Below are 21599 nucleotides of genomic sequence, written 5' to 3' on the forward strand. Positions count from 1 at the left end.
GCTCCATCCCTAGCCCAGGTCGGGGGACATGCTGGAGGCAACCAATCCATGTGTCTCTCTCACATTGATGTTTCTCTCTCAATCCCTCCCCCTTCCTTCCACTCTCTCTAAAAATCAATGGAAAAATATCCTCAGGTGAGGATTAACAAAAAAAGAAAGAAAAGAAACCTGGCAAAAATAACTAATTACCTCTACTGTAAATACAAACTAACACAACACTGTATGTGTGTATGTTATGTGTGTTCAATACATACAGAAAAGATATTTGGATAATCTGTTTATACAATTTTTCTACAATCATTAAATGAATTCAAGAGTCTGTGTGTGTTTTTTTAAAAAAAGGAAAAATCTGCCGAAACCAATTTGGCTCGGTGGATAGAGCGTCGGCCTGTGGACTGAAAGGTCCTAGGTTTGATTCCGGTCAAGGGCATGTACCTGGGTTGCGGGCACATCCCCAGTAGGAGATGTGCAGGAGGCACCTGATCGATGTTTCTCTCTCATCGATGTTTCTAACTCTCTCTCTCCCTTCCTCTCTGTAAAAAATCAATAAAATATATTTAAAAGAAAAAAAAAAGAAAAATCTGTAGTCATAGGGATATTAACATCACACCCTTCAACAAGTTATATAAATTTTTAGAAATCAGAAAAACATAGAGTGTGCCCCCATGAACATAGATATAAAAATCTCCCAAAATATTTGCAAAACACGTCCAAAAATATATATAAAAACAATATATCTTGTTCAAGTTGGGTTTATCCCCAAAATGAAGGATTAGTTTAACATTTGAAAATAAATTAATGCAATTCATCGTATTAATAGAATCAAAGAGAAAAATCATTTGATAATTTTAATAGATGCAGAAAAAACATTTTCCAAAATTAAGCACCCATTCATGTTAAGAACTTTCAGAAAATTAAAAATAAAAGAGAACTTCCTCAATTTGATAAAAGGCATCTAAAAAATCCTATCGCTATCATCAAACTTAATGATAACATATTTAACATTTTCCCCTAAGAGCAGGAGCAAGGCAAGGATGTCTACTTTACCACTTCTATCCAATATTCTACTGGAGGTTCTAGCCAGTACAATAATATTTACAAGAAATAAAAGGACGCCGAAACCGGTTTGGCTCAGTGGATAGAGCGTCGGCCTGCGAACTGGAGGGTCCCAGGTTCTATTCCGGTCAAGGGCATGTACCTGGGTTGCGGGCACATCCCCAGTGGGAGATGTGCAGGAGGCAGCTGATTGATGTTTCTCTCTCATCGATGTTTCTAACTCTCTCTCTCCCTTCCTCTCTGCAAAAAATCAATAAAAAATATATTAAAAAAATAAATAAATAAAAGGTTTAAGATTATAAAGGAAGAATAAAAGTGTACAGAAGCCATGATTTTGTATGTAAAAAACCTTAGGGAATACACTAATATGTGAATTTAGAAAAGTGGCAGGTACAAGGTTTACACGCAAAAATAAACTGTATTCTTATATACTAGCAGGAAACAACTGGAAAAATTTTTCATATTTGATTCTACTTAGTGTCAAAGAACATAAAATACTCAGGAATAAATTTCTTTAAAATTTTAAGAAAGATGTGTAAGATCTGTACCCTGAAAATTATAAAATGTTGCTAATGTAAATGAAAAACTTAAATAAACACAAAGATATATATTTATGAATGGGAGGATTCAATATATTATGTCAGTATCCCCCTAAGTTGATCTACAGATTCAAGACAACTGTGTTCTCACCAATTAGTAGAAACTGAAAAGCTGCTTCTAAAAAAAATATATAGAAAAACACATATGGAAATGCAAGAATAAATATGAAAATACAAATACATAATATCCAAAGCAATATTGGAAAAGAAAAAGTAGATGACCTTACAGTATTTGACTTCATGACTTACCATAAAACCATCAAAATCACAACAGCATGATTTGGTGTAAAGATAGATTAAAATATCAATGCAACAGAATAGTACTCAAAAACAGACCCACTATACAAATGACTCATACTGTCATTTGGTTTTTGGCAAAGATGTCAAAAAATTCAACGAGGAAATAAAAGTCTTTTCAAGAAATTGCCCCAGCTGGTTTGGCTCAGTGGACAGAGCATCAGCCTGCAGACTGAAGGGTCCCAGGTTCAATTCCTGTCAAGGGCACATGCCTGGGGTTGTGGGCTCAATCCCCAGTGTGGGGCGTGCAGGAGGCAGCCGATCAATGATTCTCTTTCATCATTGATGTTTCTATCTCTCTCTCCCTCTCCCTTCCCCTCTGAAATTAAAAATAAATACACACACACACATTTATATATATATATATGAAAAGAAATGGTGCTGGGACCTACTTCTGTTAATCAAAAGATGCAATTAAAAATAAGTAAGTCAGAGTAGAAGAAAATTTTCAGACCATATAACTGACAAAGGACTTATATCTGGACTGTGTAAAGAACTTCTTATTACCCAGTGGTTCTCAACCTTCTGGCCCTTTAAATACAGTTCCTCATGTTGTGACCCAACCATAAAATTATTTTTGTTGCTACTTCGTAACTGTAATGTTGCTACTGTTATGAATTGTAATGTAAATATCTGATATGCAGGATGGTCTTAGGCGACCCCTGTGAAAGGGTCATTCGACCACCAAAGGAGTCGTGACTCACAGGTTGAGAACTACTGTAAAAAGCCAAAAACAACTAAAAATATTTTGACTGGGCACTTCCCAAAAACAGACACATGAATGGCCACCAAGCACATAGAGAAAGTGACTGATATCATTAGTCATTAGGGGAATGCAAATTAAAACTACACTGAACTATCACTCCATAACCACTTCAAGGGCAAGGGTATGAAACAACCAGAACTCTCAGACATTGCAGGCCATGCAGGAAGGCAACCGAGAGGCAGTTTAGCAGCCTCCTTCAGTAATCTAGAACTGACAAGAACCTCAACTGACCATGGCAGAGTGAATGGAGAGACAGTAATTAACACCGAGTGTCTACAGAACTTGTAAAAGTAGATGTGGGGGAACGGGGCTGATAGGAATTTAGGATGACTCCCAGGTATTCTGCTTAGGCACTGGAGGAGACAGTGGTGCCACTTACAGAGAAATGGTAGAAGCAAAAGTGAATTAAATTCACATACAGGTCGCCCTAGCCAGTTTGGCTCAGTGGATTAAGCATCGGCCTGCTGACCAAAGGCTCCCAGGTTGATTCCGGTCAAGGGCACATACCTCAGTTGCAGGCTCCTCCCTGGCCCAGGCCCTGGTTGGGACAGGCAACCAAGCGATGTGTTTCTCTCACATCGATATTTCTCTGTCTTTCCCTCTCTCTTCTACTCTCTTAAAAAAAAAAAAAAAAAAAAAAAATCAATGGGAAAATATCCTCAGGTGAGGATTTTAAAAAAAAATTCACATACAGGTAGAAAGTTTAGACCAGTGATGGCGAACCTTTTGAGCTTGGCGTGTCAGCATTTTGAAAAACCCTAACTTAACTCTGGTGCCATGTCACATATAGAAATTTTTAGATATTTGCAACCATAGTAAAACAAAGACTTACATTTTTTATATTTATTTTATATATTTAAATGCCATTTAACAAAGAAAAATCAACCAAAAAAATGAGCTCGCATGTCACCTCTGACTTGCGTGCCATAGGTTCGCCATCACTGGTTTAGACTCAGACACAAAGACAGGAAAAAGTAGTGAGGAAACTACTTTTTTTCAGTGAAAAACAAAAAACAAGATATCTGCTAAGATGAAGGAGAGAAATGGTGGAGACAGGAAGTTTAGAAAGAGTGGAAAGTTTAGAACAGGCCTCAGGAGGAAGAGAAAGTCCTAAAGACCCAGGTAAAGTTGGAAATCATAAATTTATTCTGGCCCCAAGATACACAATTGTGTGGTTTTCTCCAGCAGCATTCAGCAGGTCAGGTGGCTAAGCTGACCCAGGACTGAAATGCTACAGAAAAATGAGAGGAAAGGAACAAGGAACCACAGAATTGATGCTAAAGGCAAGGGAGTAATTAAGTAATGAACCATGTATCTTAGCTGGCCAAAAATAAAATGCTTCCAGGGATCTGAAAGACTTGTGTACCCCCAGCCAGTGTGCTCAGTGGGGAGTTCTAGTTTTGGTCAAGGGCACCTGGGACCTGGGCTGCAGGTTTGATCCCTGGCCCTGGTCGGGGCACATACAGGAGGCAACCAGTCAATATGTCTCTCTCACATCCATGTTTCTTTCTTTCTCTCTTTTTTTTCTCTCTACCTCTCCTCCCTTTCCCTCTCCCTCTCCCTCCCACACCCTCTAAAAATCAATGAGAAAAAAATATCCTCAGTGAGGATTAACAAAAAAAGACTAGTGTAAAATAGACACAGGTCACCGAACAAGAAAAAGGCCCTGATGTGCTCAAAGTGTATATTTACTGGTTATGACACAGAAAGCTAGGAAGATTGAAGGATGGGATCAAAATATGGGAACAGCTTGTCTCACTGCTAGAGCACATAAGAAACACTCACTAGGTTTATTGATTGCTAGACAAGCTATTAGGACTTCTAAGCATCCCAATAAACTAGCACTTGGTGAGAAATGGACAAAATGAATCCTGTCAATTTCAATTTAGCATAGACTCTTACATCACATCCAAAGTAATGCTTCCAACAATAACCAACCGCTCTGTCACAGGAGTTCATCAGGTAAGCTCAGAACATTAGAAGAAAAGAAGAATCATGCTTGACATTGCAGTTTTTCTGCTGCTTGCTCTAAGCTAGTACTTCTATGAATCAACTGATGACGTCCTTTAAACTGCAAGGTTATTCTGGAAGAGCCCCACTTGCTGCCATTCTCCATGAGTCACTATTAAAGGCAGGGAGTGCGGGCCCAGAAGAGCACTAGCACGGAAGCCTCACTCTCTAATGCCAGCAATAATCTTGAAGGATGCAAGCTGGGAACTAGAAAGAGCCCTCACAAAAGAGAGAAAACATCCATGACATAGGAGCCAGCCGTCCGGGAAAAATCATCAAATACATGACTAACCTGAATATTTGATTTTTTTTTTGTCAATTTGGACTGTCATCTTTAAAAATTTAAGTACCTTAAAATGTATAGAGACTACCTCCAAATAGTACAAAGAACTTAGCAGAATTTTATTAAGTAAATTCAGCTTATATAATATCAATGTGAAATTCTCTTAATTTCTTATCCAATGATTCAACAAATACTTGTCAAATAATTATCAGGTATATAGCTCTCAACTCTGCTGTGAAAGAACACAATGCACAGAGAGCCAGACAGGTGCTCCAAGGAGAAAGAAATTAGTTCAGGAAGAATGTGAGGAAGACTTCACAAAAGAGGGAGATTTAAGCTGAAACTTGTACAATGGATGACACCTTAAAAAAGAATCCCTTTTCGCAAAAGAACCCCAATTTTCTAACCCAGGAACATGGGAGTTACTCTGACTTTTCCTGGTCTACCTACCGGTGCTACACCCAACATCTTACAAACATGTTTACTTCTTGCCTCCCCACTGATAACATCTGAGTTTGGGCCACCATTATTCTAACCTCGGTCCTGACAGATCAGTCATCCAAAGGGTCCTCTACACTACCCCAATCTACTTTCCAACTATCAAAGTCATAGACCTAAAATGCAAATCTCATCCTTTGTTACCCTTCGCACCTTAAAATCTTTCAAAATCTCTATCAGGGCAATAACCCAAATCCTCTACCGAGTGAGTCTTTTATGATCTGGCTTCTAACTACTTTGGTAGCTCATTCCTCTCCCCCTCACATCTGTCGCTACCTCCCTGGGGGACTCCTGCCTGCAATGTCTTTCTCTTATTCTTTGCCTGGCCAATTCTCACCACTGCAAATGTTTCTTTGAAAGTTTCAAACTAACAGAAAAACTAATAGAGTAGTACAATGAACAAATATGCCCTTTTTCTAGATTTAGCAGTTGTTACACTTTTTTGCCATATTTATTTTACCTCTCTCTCTGAATCACCTGAAAGTTGGACATCATAAAACTTAAACCCTAAAACTTTATTTTATTTTATTTTGAAATTAGATGATCTTTATTATTAAGTTAATTGACAAGTGTCAGAAAAATTCACTATTACCATTAAAAGGCAGAAAGCTTATACATACAATTTATGAATTGCTGCTACTCACATAACTGTTTAGATTTTATTTGGAGGTTAACAAAGAGGAGGCTTAAACCCTAAAACTTTAACAAGTACAACTTACTACATAATCACAAAAACCATAATCAATTCAAAATATTTAGCATTGATAGTATTACCTAATGTGTAGTCTATATTCAAATTTTCCCAATTATTCCAAAATGTCCTTTATAGTTTCTTTAACGCAGGATCAAACCAAGGATGATACATTGCACTTGCTGGTCTTGTTTCCCCTTATCTTTTAGGACTCAATTTTGGAATAATTTCCCCTGGAAAGTTCTGACTCTCCCTACCCAGTCTGGTTACATGCTTCTTCTAATGCAGTGGTTCTCAACCTTCTGGCCCTTTAAATACAGTTCCTCAAGTTGTGACCCAACCATATAATTATTTTTGTTGCTACTTCATAACTGTAATGTTGCTACTGTTATGAATCGTAATGTAAATATCTGATATGCAGGATGGTCTTAGGCGACCCCTGTGAAAGGGTCATTCGACTGCCAAAGGGGTCGCGACCCACAGGTTGAGAACCGCTGTAATGGTACCAGTATCCTGGTATCATTATACTCTTTTGTAATTATCAATTTATTTACCTATTTTCCCTATTAACCAATAAGCTCCTTGAGGGCCTTTGATTTTCCAGACCCATACTGTTTGACTTACAGTAGATATTCAAAAAAGGTTGGCCAAATGCATGAAAGAGCTACAAATAGCGAATATGTCTGTTATAGACTTGTGGCCCCCATAAGTTCGTATGTTGAAGCCTAATCCCCAATGTGACTGCATGTGGAGACAGGGTGTTTAAGGAGGTAATTAAAATCAAATGATGTCATTAGGATGGGGTTGTAATCCAATAGGACTGGTGTCTTTATAGGAAGAAGCAAGACACCAGGAGTGTGCGTGCAGAGGAAAGGCCATGTGAGGACACAACAAGAAGGAAGTTGTGTCTGCAAACCAAGAAGAGAGGTCTCACCAGAATCCAACCCTGCCAGCATCTTGATCTTGGACTTCAAGCCTCGGGAACTATGAGAAAATAAGTTTCTGTTGTTTAAGCCATCCAGTCTACGGTACTCTGCTATGGGAGCCTGAGCATACTTATTAATACAATGACCAAAATCTTTGTGCCCACAGTTCCTATGTTTAATAGAATGCTAAACTAAACCTATACATCTCTGCTAGAACAAAGATACAAACAGAAGACTTCTTCCCCTACTTCTGAAAAAATGAACCCCAAATTCAACAGAATGACAGAAAGCGTGACATGCATAAAAAAACCCAATTGCATCCTTAAGACTACCAAATTGTTATCAATCACCATTTGCAGCTACTCAATCAGATGGTAAAGAAGAGAGATATGTAGAGTGTATGAAGCACACACCAAAAGGAAATCTTTCATGGAGCTTAGTATAAAATTACACTCACCTTCCCAACTTCTGCTGTTTAAGATATCTGCTGCTAAGTTGCTTACAGATGCCTACACAGAGACTATGAAGACGATGGCACAGGCCATGTTGTTGGGCAGTGGTGTTAGCTGTTTGGATTGACAACAAAGCCTAGTACAGTGTTCTGCTTCTTATACATTCTTCATAATTGCTGGCATATGGCTCATCACAGACCCATCTTCTAATCATTATCACTAGATTCTCAACAGAACAACTAATTGGTCTTCAGGCCATCTTCTAAACATTCTTTCTCATGTTGGCCTTTCACAATTATCACCTTTTATGCTTGGAAAATGATTCAGCAAATGAGCTTGCTACTTTTCACTTAGCTCTTTCACACATTAGCAAACCAAAATTTCTTTGATAAAGAAAAATACATTTTAGTAGAATTTAAATAAAGTCACCATGGTATTCACAGCTATTTTGATTTCCAAATAGCTCAGGCTAAGGAATCTGAAAGACTGAAAATGTGATCAAGACCTATGCCCACCTTACTCTTGCTGCAGTGCCCAAAGAGGACACAGATCCACTATACAATCCTTTACAAATAACTTAGAGTGTTACTTTTAGAAATTTACTTTTGGTACTGAATAGCATAAATATAATCAAAGTATTCTCATAGACTAAACCTTTAAAAATTCAGGTTATAAAGTAAGTAAAATAGGTGGTAGATGCCTATCAAAATATTGATCAAACTTGGGACCCAACAATTAGCTGCTATTATTTCAAGGTATTAATGAATCTCTGAAAGTTCCTTTATTAACTCTATCATAGGGTACTGGAAAAGCTAAAATCATTAGAGGATTTTTACTTGTGTACTTGTTTTTAAAATAAAAATTAGACTGAAAGAAAAGAAACTAGAAATACAAACAGGACTGGCCCCTTATGCACATACACATACACATACACATACACATACACATACACATATACATAGGGTTTTTATTCTTAATAGCATCATTTACCTTCTGCCCTTCTCACAAAGTTTCTCAATTTCAGCTTTCAGATCCTGCTCCTTCTGCAAAAACTCTTTCTTTTCTTTCTCTATCTTCTTCTTTGTTTCTTCTCGCTTTATCGTTACATCCTGGATAGCTTTTAATATCTCCTGAGTCCCACACAATTACAGGCACACACAAATAAAGAAGGAAATAAATTAGTTCTTTTGGTCTGAAAGTTATTTTGAACTATCACAATTTAACATACTGAATTTAGTAAACTCAAATTGAATTGAAGGAAGCTGGCTGATGGGTGGCTCCTAAAGCCAGTTTTCAGATGTAAAGAAGACAGTTACACTAAAGCAGATTTCAATTCAAGAGGAGAAAGAATTTCTAACTGTTCAAAAAATGGAATTTACTGCCTTGTATAGCAATAAGCTCTCCATTACTGGTGTTCAAATAAAGGCTAAATGAACCAGTCAAGAATGCTGAGAAAGGTATTCTTGCATAGGGTGGGAATTTGTTATTTTCAACAAATATGGTCTTGTTTTGCTTTGTTATGGTCCTACTTTATTACGTGCGATGTTATTTTTTTCTTTTCTCACTATTTAACAAATATATATATATGTATTAATATGAAGTTAAGTTATAAAAAAGTGACAAAGTTGAAAGATAAATATCACATGATCTCACTCATATGTGGGATATAATGATCAACATAATTTGTTGAACAAAAATAAAGCCAGAGACAAATGGCAGGGGAAGTGGGGGAGTTAGAGAGCAACCAAAGGACTTGTATGCATGCGTATTAGCATAACCAATGGACATAGCCACTGGGATGGTGGGGGCTTACCCGGGGTGGGAATGGCTTGGGGGGGGTGGGGGGCGGCGGGGAGATGTCAATCAGGGAAGAAGGAGACATACGTAAAACTTTAGACAATAAAAAAAAATTTAAGATGGAAAACCATACACACACAAAAAAGTGATAGTGTTAAGTCACTCCCTAATTCACATAAATTCCATCCGTAACATAATCAACGCGTTGACTATTTTGGGCTTTCACATTTTTCTCCATTCTCACACAAACACATGTATACTTATGTATTTCACTTTTTTTGTGTTTTCTTAACTGAGGTCATTTTATATATGTTATTCTGTATCCTGATTTCTTTTTCACTTGAAATGAAGATAATGTCAATAAACATAGATCTAACTCAAAAATGGCTGCATATGACATAATGTGCATATATGCAATTTGTCTGACCATTCTCTGTCAAGAGCCCATCAGGTTGAATTCAGCTTTTTTGTAACTATAAGCAATGCTGTATTAAACACTCTAGATGTGTACACTTTCATACAAAAACTTCTATTTCTGTTCAACAGACCCGTTAATACTGAGATTGCTAGGTCACAGTATATGTACATTTTAAATTTTAACCAACAATTCCTAATAACATCTCCAAAAAGGTCATAACAATTCATACTCCTACCAATGTCTGAAAAAGAACACATTTTTCCTCACACCTGACAACTTATTTCATTTCTGCCAATCCCTTGGGGGAGAAGGAGGAATGGTAACTAATTACAATGAGCATTTCCCTAACTCCCATTCTTTTTTCTTTTTTTCTAATATGTTTTTATTGATTTCAGAGAGGAAGGGAGAGGGAGGGAGGGGGAGGGGGAGAGAGAGAGAGAGAGGGAGGGAGGGAGGGAGGGAGGGAGAGAGAGAGAGAGAGAGAGAGAGAGAGAGAAACATCAATGACAAGAGAGAATCATCGACCAGCTGCCTCCTGCACGCCCAACGTTGGGGATCCAGCCCGCAACCTGGGCATGTATAGTGACCAGGAATCGAACTGTGACCTCCTGGTCCATAGGCTGACATTCAACCACTGAGCTACGCTCGTAGGGCCCTAACTCCCATTGTTTTTACTGTCTGTCTCCTCCAACTATAATAACTATTCAATGAAGGCAGAGACTATGTTTGGTTCACCACTAAATCTTCACAGCCTAGATCAGGAACTCAAAAAATAGTTTCTGAGTAAATGAATACCAGTGAGGCTGTGCTTCTTTCATATACTTATTACCTATTTGCTTTTTCTCATCCAAATCCCTGGAATGTCTTACCTTCCATGGGAAAAGAAACTCTGTAGATGTGATGTGGGGAAGAATCTTGAGATGGAAAGGTAATCCTGGATTATCTGGGTAGGCCCAATCCAATCCCAACATGGGTCTTTAAAAATGAAGGACCTGCTCTGGCCAGTGTGCTCAATGGTTAGAGCATCAGCCTGCACAAGCATCGGCCTGTACACTAAAGGGTCGCAGTTTCTGTTTTAAAGAAGTTTTTAAAAATATGTATTTTACTGATTTTTTACAGAGAGGAAGGGAGAGGGATAGAGAGTTAGAAACATCGATCAGCTGCCTCCTGCACACCTCCTACTGGAGATGTGACCGCAACCAAGGTATATGCCTTGACCAGAATCGAACCTGGGACCTTTCAGTCCGCAGGCCGAAGCTCTATCCACTGAGCCAAAGGGGTCGCAGTTTTGATTCCCAGTCAAGGGAAGGCACCTCAGTTGCAGGTATGCTAATAACTTGATTTCCTTTTTTTAAAAATATATTTTATTGATTTTTTTACAGAGAGGAAGGAAGAGGGATAGAGAGTTAGAAACATCGATGAGCGAGAAACATCAATCAGCTGCCCCCTGCATGCCTCCTACTGGGGATGTGCCCGCAGCCAAGGTACATGCCCTTGACCAGAATCAAAGCTGGGACCCTTGAGTCCGCAGGCCGACACTCTATCCACTGAGCCAAACCAGTTAGGGCTTGATTTTCACCTAATGGTGCCCATGTTGGACTTCTGACCTATAAATTAAGCCACCAAACTCGTGGTAATTTGTTACAGCAGCAATAGAGAACTAATATAATAACCTTCCCTGGTTTTCTGTAGATTATGTAACTTTTACCATGAATTTACATGAATCTCAGAATGTCATGGATATTAAACCCTTCATCAGATGTACTACTAATATTTTCTCTTATTCTAACATTGATCTTCTTTACTTTTTGTGTCATTTGCTGTATCAAAAATTTTTAATTACATGTAATTAAATTTTTTGTGGCTTCTGGGTTTCTGCCTGGCTTAAAACGATCTCTTGCAACTTGAGATTTTATATATATACTAGAGTCCAGGTGCACAAAAATTTGTGCACTCAGGGGGAAGGGGGGGTCCCTCAGCCTGGCCTGTGCCCTCTCGCAGTCTGGGACCCCTCGGGAGATAACGCCCTGCTGGCTTAGGCCGGCTCCCGGGTGGCAGAGGGCAGGCCCAATCCCTAGGTGCAGCCCCTGGTCAGGCTCAAGGCAGGGTCGATTGGGGTGTTGGGGCGCCGCCCCCTGTCATGCAGAGTAGGGCAGATCGGGAGGTTGCGATGCCACCCCCAGTCACACTCAGGGTAGGGCCGATTGAGGGGTTGGGGCACCGCCCCCTGTCACACTCAAGGCAGGGTCGATGGGGAGGTTGCAGCGCCACCCCGTCACGCACAGAGCAGGGCCCATCAGGGGGTTGAGGAGCTCCCCCTGTCACTCAGAGAGTAGGGCCGATAGGGGAGTTGGGGCGCTGCCCCCTGTCACACACAGAGCAGGGCAGATTAGGGGGTTGGGACGCCACCACTGTCACACTCAGGGCAGGGCCGATGGGGAGGTTATGGCTCTACCCCGTCACACACAGAGCAGGGCCCGTGGGGGGGGGGGGGGGAGGCTTGTGGCGCCGCACTCTATCACCCACAGAGCAGGGCCGATCAGGGGGTTGGGGCGCCGCTACTCTCACACTCAGGGCAGGGCCGATGGGGAGGTTATGGCTCTACCCTGTCACACACAGAGCCACAGGGCAATCAGAGGTTGGGGAGCTCCCCCGTATCAGGCACAGAGCAGGGCTGATCAGGAGGTTGGGGCGCCTTTCCCTGTCACAAACAGAGCAGGGCGGATAGGGAGGTTGTGGCCGCGCCCCCTGTCACACACAGAGCTGCAGGGTGATCAGGGGGTTTGGGCGCTACCCCCTGTCACGCTGATCCCGGTGCCAGGTGGCCTCTCAGCTCCGCTGATCCCGGTGCTGGGAGGCATATTACCCTTTTACTATATAGGGTAGAGGCCTGGTGCACGGGTGGGGCTGGCTGGTTTGCCCTGAAGGGTGTCCTGGATCAGGGTGGGGGTCCCCACTGGGGTGCCTGGCCAGCCTGGGTGAGGGGATGATGGCTGTTTGCAACTGGTCACACATCCTTCAGGGTGGGGGTCCCCACTGGGGTGCTTGGCCAGCCTGGGTGAGGGGCTGGTGGCTATTTGCAGCTGGTCACACACCCTTCAGGGTGGGGGTCCCCACTGGGGTGCCTGGCCAGCCTGGGTGAGGGTCTGAGGGCTGTTTGCAGCTGGTCACACACCCTTCAGGGTGGGGGTCCCCACTGGGGTGCCTGGCCAGTCTGGGTGAGGGGCTGAGGGCTATTTTCAGGCTGGCGGGTGACGGAAGCTCCCAACCGCTCCTTTTTTTCTTTTCTTTTTTTATTCTGGGCCAGCTTTAGCTCTGAGGCTCCAGCTCTTAGGCCTCCGCTGCTGAAAGTAGGTATCTGGTTTGTTTCGGTTCAAAACAATGTATAACTCCAGCTCTGACTCCAGCTCTAAGATCCAAGCTTGCTGAAAGCTGGTTTCTGGGTTTTTTTTTAGCTTCTGTATTTGTTAAAATGTTTCAAACTGCAGGCTCAGAGCCTGCAAGGCAGGCGGGGAACGTTGGTTTCCTCCTTCACTGAAGCAAGCAAGCCTCATGTTAGTTTCAAGCTGCCTGGCTGCCGGCCGCCATCTTGGCTGACAGTTAATTTGCATATTGCCCTGATTATCCAATGGGAAGGGTAGCAGTCGTACGCCAATTACCATGTTTCTCTTTTATTAGATAGGACTAGTGCAGTAATGGTGAACCTATGACACACGTGTCAGAGGTGACACACGAACTCATTTTTTTGGTTGATTTTTCTTTGTTAAATGGCATTTAAATATCCTATCTAATAATAGAGAAACATGGTAATTAACTGTAACTTCGCTACCCTTCCTACTGGCTAATCAGCGAGATACCCAAATTAACTGCCAACCAAAATGGCGGCCGGCAGCCAGGCAGCTGAAGCGAACAGGAGGCTTACTTGCTCCAGTGATAAAGGAAGCCAAGGTTCCCCGCCTGCGGCTGCCGGCCTCTAAGCTGCAACTCTAAGAAACAATGTTGCAATTATAGAAGCTAAACCATCCCCAGAAACCTGCTTTCAGCCAGCCGGGATCTCAGAGCTGGAGTTGCAACAGTGTTTCAATTATAGAGCCCAAACAAACCCAGATCAGCAGCCGAGGTCTCAGAGCTGGAGTCGAGCCTCAGAGCTAAAGCCGGCTCTCAGTTCCAATGACAGCCATAGAAGGCTAATAAATCCCAGAATTAAAAAAAAAGAAAAAAAGGAGAGGTTGGGAGCTTCAGTCGCCCGCCAGCCTGATAACGGCCCTCAGCCCCTCACCCAGACTGGCCAGGCACCCCAGTGGGGATTCCCACTCTGAAGGGGGTGTGACCAGCGCAAACAGTCATCATGGCCTCATCCAGGCTGGCCAGGTACCCAAGCAGGACCCCCACCCTGATCCGGGACACCCTTCAGGGCAAACCAGCCGGCCCCCACCTGTGCACCAGGCCTCTACCCTAAAGGGTGATATGCCTCCCAGCACCAGGATCAGCGGAGCCGCGAGGCCTCCCGAACCCTGGATCAGCGGAGCCGTGAGGCCTCCCAGCACCGGGATCAGCGGAGCCTCCCAGCACCAGGATCAGTGGAGCCGCGAGGCCTACCGGCACTGGGATCAGCGGAGCCGCAATACCTCCCGGCACTGGGATTAGCGGAGCCGTGAGGCCTCCTGGCCTCTGGAGCAGTGTGAAAGGGGGCAGCACCCAAACCCCATGATCGCCCTGCGGCTCTGTGTGTGACAGGAGGCGGGGCCACAACCCCCCTGATGGGCCCTGCTGTGTGTGTGACAGGGGGGAGCTCCCCAACCCCCAATGGGCCCTGCTCTGTGCGTGACAGGGGGTAGCACCCCAACCCCCTGATTGGCCCTGCTCTGTGCATGACAGGTGGTAGCACCGCAACCTCCCCATCGATCCTGAGCGTGACTGGGGGTGGCATTGCAACCTCCCGATCCGCCCTGCTCTGTGCATGACAGGGGGTGGCGCCCCAACTCCCCAATCAGCCCTGCTCTGAGCCCGACCAGGGGCTTCACCTAGGGATTGGGCCTGCCCTCTGCCACCCGGGAGCGGGCCTAACCCAGCAGGTCGTTATCTCCTGAGGGGTCCCAGGCTGTGAGAGAGCACAAGTGGGGCTGAGGGACAACCCCCACCCCCGCCAGTGCACAAATTTGTGTGCACCAGGCCTCTAGTATAAAATAAATATCAAAAACGTAAGTCTTTGTTTTACTATGGTTGCAAATATCTCAAAATTTCTATATGTGACACGGCACCAAAGTTAAGTTAGGGTTTTTCAAAATGCTGACACGCCGAGCTCAAAAGGTTCGCCATCACTGTACTAGTCCCTCGGTGCATGATTTCGTGCACATTCAAAGGAAATTAATTAGGAGAAATATTTTAATATCGCTATATGACCTTTCTCTATAATAGAAGTGTGAACCAAATTCACAATCCACAATGACAGATGGAAACACATGCGTGCGATTGGCACTAGTGAGAGCTTTATATGTATCACGCATGCGCGAGTCGACTTAGCCTTTTATAATATGGAACAAACTTGCTTAATTAGACTTGCTTTCTGATGTAGCTAAACTTTTTCCAGCCCAGTGAAGCACCCCAACTTCTCTTTCAGGTAATTGTCAGCAACACAGCAGGAAATATCAACACAAAGCAGATTATTATCGTAGATCACGCAGGGAGAACAAAGGGTAAAATATTTAACTGCAGCCGTTTGACTATATTCTGCACAATGAGAAAACCTGAAGTCATTTTCAAGGTCCACCATTTCTTCTTTTCAGTCAGGTCAAGTTTCTAAGCTTTCTAAATCTCCGTTTTCTGGCTAATGAAAAGAAAATAGGATTCCACCGAGTCTCCTATCTACCTACTCCAGGACTACTGTGAGGATCAAATGAGATGAGGCACGGGAAAACTCTTCACAGACATTTGGTTAAAGTGTGAAATGTTTCCACCTGGCTATAAAGCAAGTTGTGTTCCTGGGCTGAAGAAACTGCAAGGAGGCTAGTTGTAGCTAGGGTGAGGAAGCCAGGCATTGCTACGTGATGTCATTACCTGGACAGACACTTAGCATATTAGCCTTTTATATATATATAAATTCTCCTAAAATTTTTTCTAATTTGAAAGATTTTTCCACGTCTTATATGTAGGTTTTTAATCCACCTACAATTGTATTTTTAAATATGTGATGAGACTAATAAATTATTTCCTAGAAAGACTGTCAATTACACCAACAAACTATATTAAGTAAACAATCCTTTTCTCTCTAAACTAAAACAGAAGTGAGAGTTTTAATAAGATGCCCTCAAAGGTTATTTTTATCCTTAAAATTCTATGATAACCATTAAAAATTTAAATACTACTTTTCTATTTCTATTAACTTGGAAACAAAATTAAAGTTTGATTAGGGACTATAACTTTACTCATTGACAATTTTAACATAAACAGAAAACCTGGTGGTTCTTCATTTCTTCTTCTCTCCTTTGCTGAAGTTGCTTTAGTTGCACTTGGAGCTGATCCTCCACTTGCCTCTGCTTGTCCAGGACCTCCTGGTAACGTTCCTTCAACAGGGTTCTCTCTGTCATCATTTTATCCTATTGGTGGTAACAGAAGAAAAGTGTAATCCCCAATTTAACTGCAACACTCACCAGACACCTGCTCAAGGCACTGTGGAGCTCTAGTGTCCAAAACTGCAACTACTAGCCACATGCGGCTGTGTTAACCTAAACTAATTAAAATAAAAATTTTTTAAATCCAGCCCCTCAGTTACCTCGCCACATTCCAAGTGCTCATAACTACACGTGACTTGTGGCTACCATATTGGACAGCACAGACTCGAAATATTTCCACCATTATAGGGAGTTCCAACGCAGTGTTTGGCAACCCATGGCCTGTGGACCAAATCCAGCCATTGCCTATTTTTGTAAATAAAAGTTTTATAGAAACACACCATAGTCAATGGCTTACGGGCTGATTTCACACTACAATGGCAGAGTGGAATGTTACAACCGAGCACATACATGAAGCCTAAGATATTTATCATCTGACCCTTTAGAGGAAAAGTTTCCCAATCCCTGCTCTAGGAAATAAGAGGAAGGAGGCACTTTATCATCCTTTAAGAGAAAGAATGGGCAAAAACAAAGAACACGTCACCTACCAAAATGCATCCAGAAACAGGGTTTCTTACATCATTAGCTCTGAAAACTTACAGACCCGCAAAGAGGTCTAGGGAACTTGGGATTCAGACTGAGCAAATCAGCAAGCTCTCATATAAAGTAGGGAGTAGAAGCAAGGAACACAGTTCAGCTCTGCCTCCCTCAAATCAGTAAATCAAGAAAAATTGTGGTTACCTTTCAAAGGGGCACTAAAACTTAAAGAGGATCAATTTAAAACTCAGCGGTATAAGGTAGGGGCAATTACCATAAACGCATGAAAATAGAAAATAAAACTGGAGCCCAGTTTCTTGTATTGCCGCTAAGCCTAACACCTGCCTAGTTCCACTGCCTTTTTAAAAAATTTATTGATTTCAGAGGGAAGGGAGAGGGAGAGATAGAAACATCGATGATGAGAATCACTGATCGGCTGCCTCCTGCATGCCCCCTACTGGGGGGGTCAAGCCCGCAACCCAGGCATGTGCCCTTGACTGGAATTGAACCTGGGACCCTTCAGTCCACAGGCCAATCAATGCTCTATCCACTGAGCCAAACCAGCTAGGGCCCAGTGCCTTTTTTAAAGAAAAATACAACCGAACAAAACAATCCTGGGCCTCTTTTGGCCCAATTGCCTGACAGTTTCCACCCGTTTCAGACTAATACTAAAGTGTATTTTTGACTTTAGTTGGCCCATTCAATTGCTATATAGTCATCCAAACCCCACATTAAACTATGGGGACAAAATAAATACTCTGTGTAAATAAACTGATTAGCATAAGTGCTCAATAAAAGATGACTTCTCCTTTCTCTGGAGGTTCTCTTCTACCCCGCACATCTCCATGAGGCCTCTAGTCTCTGGGATCTTTTTACCTGCCCGTTATTAATAATTCCTGAGTTGTTACTCTCTATTTAAAAGTTTTCATTGGCATCATCTGATTAATATGTTCCAATAACTTATTTATTTCCATTTGCTCAAGTCCTTCAACATGCTCTACATATTCACTTTTATCTGGTTAATACAAGCACTTTTCTTTTCTCCACTCAATTAACACATCTTCCCCTAAAGACCTCTACCTGACCCTAGGGGGCTTTCCTAGCATTATCCTTCCTCTTGAAAAATATATATTAGCTATGCATTCACTAAAGGGGTGGAAGTTTTTGCCACAAAATCAAGAGGACCATTTTAGCAAAGATAAATGTGAAGTTCTCTAAGTTTCAAAAACTAATTGCCTAGGAATAAAATGGGCATACACAACTATATAATACACTAGAGGCCTGGTGCACAAAATTCATGCGGCTGGGGGGCCGGGGGGGGGGGGGGAGTGGTGGCATGTGTGTCCCTCAGCCCAGCCTGCACCCTCTCCAATCTGGGACATCCCTCTCACAATCCAGGACTGCTGGCTCCGAACCGCTCTCCTGCCTGCCTGCCTGACTGCCCCCTAACCACTCCCCTGCCAGCCCGATCAACACCTAACTGCTCTCCCCTGCCAGCCTGGTTGCCCCCAACTGCCCTCTCCTGCAGGCCTGATTCCCCCCAACTGCCCTCCCCTGCAGGGCTGGTCCCCCCCCAACTGCCTTCCCCTGCAGGTCTGGGTCCCCAACTGTCCTCCCTGCCAACCTGGTTGCCCCTAACTGCCCTCCCCTGCCGGCCATCTTGTGGCGGTCATCTTTGACCACATGTGGGAGGCCATCTTATGTGTTGGAGTGATGGTCAATTTGCATATTACTCTTTTATTAGATTGGATGAGACTTGATGGCATTTGACTGAAAGCTCAACAGTGTGACGAGACTGTCAAAATAAACTAACAGCCCTAACCGTTTTGGCTCAGTGGATAGAGAGCCAGACTGCGGACTCAAGGGTCCCAGGTTCAATTCCGGTCAAGGGCAGGTACCTTGGTTGCGGGCACATCCCCAGCAGGGGATGCGCAAGAGGCAGCTAATCGATGTTTCTCTCTCATCGATGTTTCTAACTCTCTATCCCTCTCCCTTCCTCTCTGTAAAAAAATCAATAAAATATATTTTTTAAAAATAAATAAATAAACCAACAGCTTAAGAAATAGTGTTTAGAATGAGAGTTCGAGAACGAGAGGCCCATTGTATTGTGAACTAATTATAGTCTGTCTGGATTATTACATTTTGTTCTCAGGATCACATTTCAAAAGAAACCCTGATAAGATGGAACATGTCTAGGTGAAAGATAACCAGGGTGATGAAAGGACTGAAAACATTATATAAAGAATGGTAAAAACATCTGGAGAATGTTTCACCTGGAAAACTTCAGATCTGAGAGCTAAGAGGAAGAAGCAGGGTAAAAAAACCTTCAAAAATATGTAAGGTGATTGGACAACTTCTCATGGTGGCAGCAGCCAGTGGGGCACTGAGGAGTGGTGACTAAGCTTCAAGCCTGGTGGTGTGTGCCGCCTCTAGCATGGCTCCCCCCCACCCCTCCAGCCCCTGCACCTTGATGCTGAGCCTGCCCTGACTGGGGACAATGGCAGAGTATTTCCTGGGCCACAGCATGCCCCGGAGTTCCTTGGACCAAGTGTTCTCAGCCTTCTGGCAGTGGTATCTGAATCCCTACAGCAACCATGTCCTGTGGAAGACACAGTGCACAGGGAGGTGACCCCTGCCCCAGAGACTTCTGCTGGTCCAAGTGACTATTTCCTGCCAATACTGCTTACTCGGTGTATGCCCTGGAAGATTCTATTGTGGATCCACAGAACCAGACCATGACCACCTTCCCCTGAACATCAACCACACCCGGCTGGTGGTGGTGGAAGAACAATGTGATTACCGTGTGAACTGATTACAGAAGCTGGACTGACATCCACTGGGAAGGCTGGGTCTCCTCTAGCTCACTTGGCATTTCCAGAGCTGTCCAGGAATTTGGTCTCTTCTGGCTCAAAAGCAATGTGACCAAGACGATGAAGGATTTTGAATACATCTTGGCCAAGCTACAAGGTAAGGCTCCTTCCAAAAGCCTTGCTGAGACAGCCAAGGAAGTCAAGGAGGAGGCAGAGAACGGCACTGGCAACACAAAGAAGGCCCAAGACCTCGCCGGCAAGGCAGCCATGAAGACGCAGCAGCAATAGCTTGTGTAGACAGCTGGCCCCAGTACGGCAGCACACCAGACCACTTGGCTGCACTCCCTCTGTCCTCCTCCCTCTACTTTATTATAAAAAGTCAACTTCCAGCCCCATCTACTTTTTGGGTGGTGGGTTGGGCGTGGTGTCTGTTTGGCATCATTAGTGCATCACACATGTTACCCATGTCTAGGCTGGGCCCACTTTTTTAAAAAAATATATTTTTGTTGATTTCAGAAAGGGGGGGAGAGGGAGAGAGAGAGATAGAAACATCAATTGTGGGAGAGAATCATTGATTGGCTGCCTACTGTAGGCTCCCTACTGGGGATCGAGCCTGCAACCCAGGCATGTGTTCTGACCAGGAATCGAATCTCGACCTCTTGGTCCATAGGTCGATGCTCAACCAGAGCCACACCAGCTGGGTTGGGCCCACTTCTTTCAGCATCAGGTAGCTGAGGGACAGAGGAGCAGAGAGGTGCCATGGCTTGCCCAGGGTCACAGCGTGCAGGCAAAGTGGTCATAAACAATAGACTGTAAGCTCCACAAGGGCAGGGACCTTTGTTTTGTTCTCTGCTGTGTCCCTAGTACCTGGAACAATGTCTAGCAAATACTTGTTGAATTCAATCCTCCTTGACTTCCTTGGCTGTCTCAGCAAAGCTTTTGGAAGGAGCCTCACCTTGCAGCTTGGCCAAGATGTATTCAAAATCCTTCATCATATTGGTCACATTGCTTTTGAACCAGAAGAGACCAAATTCCTGGACAGCTCTGGAAATGCCAAGTGAGCTAGAGGAGACCCAGCCTTCCCAGTGGATGTCAGTCCAGCTTCTGTAATCAGTTCACACGGTAATCACATTGTTCCTCCACCACCACCAGCCAGGTGTGGTTGATGTTCAGGGGAAGGTGGTCATGGTCTGGTTCTGTGGATCCACAACAGAATCTTCCTATACATACACCGAGTGAACACACTTCCCGCTCGAAAAAAAATACATAGGATTATCAAGCAAAAGAGGATTTAGATTTATTCTACACTAGAGGCCCGGTGCACAAAAATTTGTGCACTCGGGGGGAAGGGAGGGGTCCCTCAGCCCGGCCTGTGCCCTATCGCAGTCTGGAACTCCTCGGGAGATAACGACCTGCTGGCTTAGGCCTGCTCCCAGGTGGCAGAGGGCAGGCCCAATCCCTAGGTGCAGCCCCTGGTCAGGCTCAGAGCAGGGCTGATTGGGGAGTTGGGGCGCTGCCCCTGTCACGCACAGAGCAGGGCGGATCAGGGAGGTTGCGATGCCATCCTCAGTCACGCTCAGGGTAGGGTCGATTGGGGGGTTGGGGCACCGCCCCCTGTCACACTCAAGGCAGAGTCGATGGGCAGGTTGCGGCGCCACCCCGTCACGCACAGAGCAGGGCCAATCAGGGGGTTGGGGAGCTCCCCCATGTAACGCACAGAGCAGGGCCCATCAGGGGGTTGGGGAGCTCCCCCCCGTCACTCACAGAGTAGGGTCAATAGGGGAGTTGGGGCACCGCCCCCTCACACACAGAGCAGGGCCCGTGGGGTGGGGGGGGTTGGGGTGCCGC

General features: G+C 43.8%; 1 protein-coding gene and 1 pseudogene across 6 annotated transcripts in view; one reads left to right on the forward strand and one right to left on the reverse strand.

Moving 5' to 3' along the window:
- Nucleotides 1–21599, reverse strand: part of RNF214 (ring finger protein 214) — a 59461-nt gene that overhangs the window by 30045 nt on the left and 7817 nt on the right. For 4 of the 6 annotated variants that reach the window (XM_036324217.1, XM_036324214.1, XM_036324215.1 and 1 more), the window contains 2 exons: nt 16249–16389; nt 8569–8708 (listed from right to left, as the gene is read on the reverse strand). In XM_036324217.1, coding sequence (XP_036180110.1) covers nt 8569–8708; nt 16249–16389 — 281 coding nt within the window. The remainder of the gene's footprint in view (nt 1–8568; nt 8709–16248; nt 16390–21599) is intronic. The other 2 variants (XM_036324218.1, XM_036324216.1) reach the window with 1 other exon arrangement.
- LOC118664269 lies at nt 19439–20039 on the forward strand (annotated as a pseudogene).

This window comes from Myotis myotis, unplaced genomic scaffold (assembly GCF_014108235.1).
Source record: "Myotis myotis isolate mMyoMyo1 unplaced genomic scaffold, mMyoMyo1.p scaffold_m19_p_10, whole genome shotgun sequence".
Taxonomy (NCBI): Eukaryota; Metazoa; Chordata; class Mammalia; order Chiroptera; family Vespertilionidae; genus Myotis; species Myotis myotis.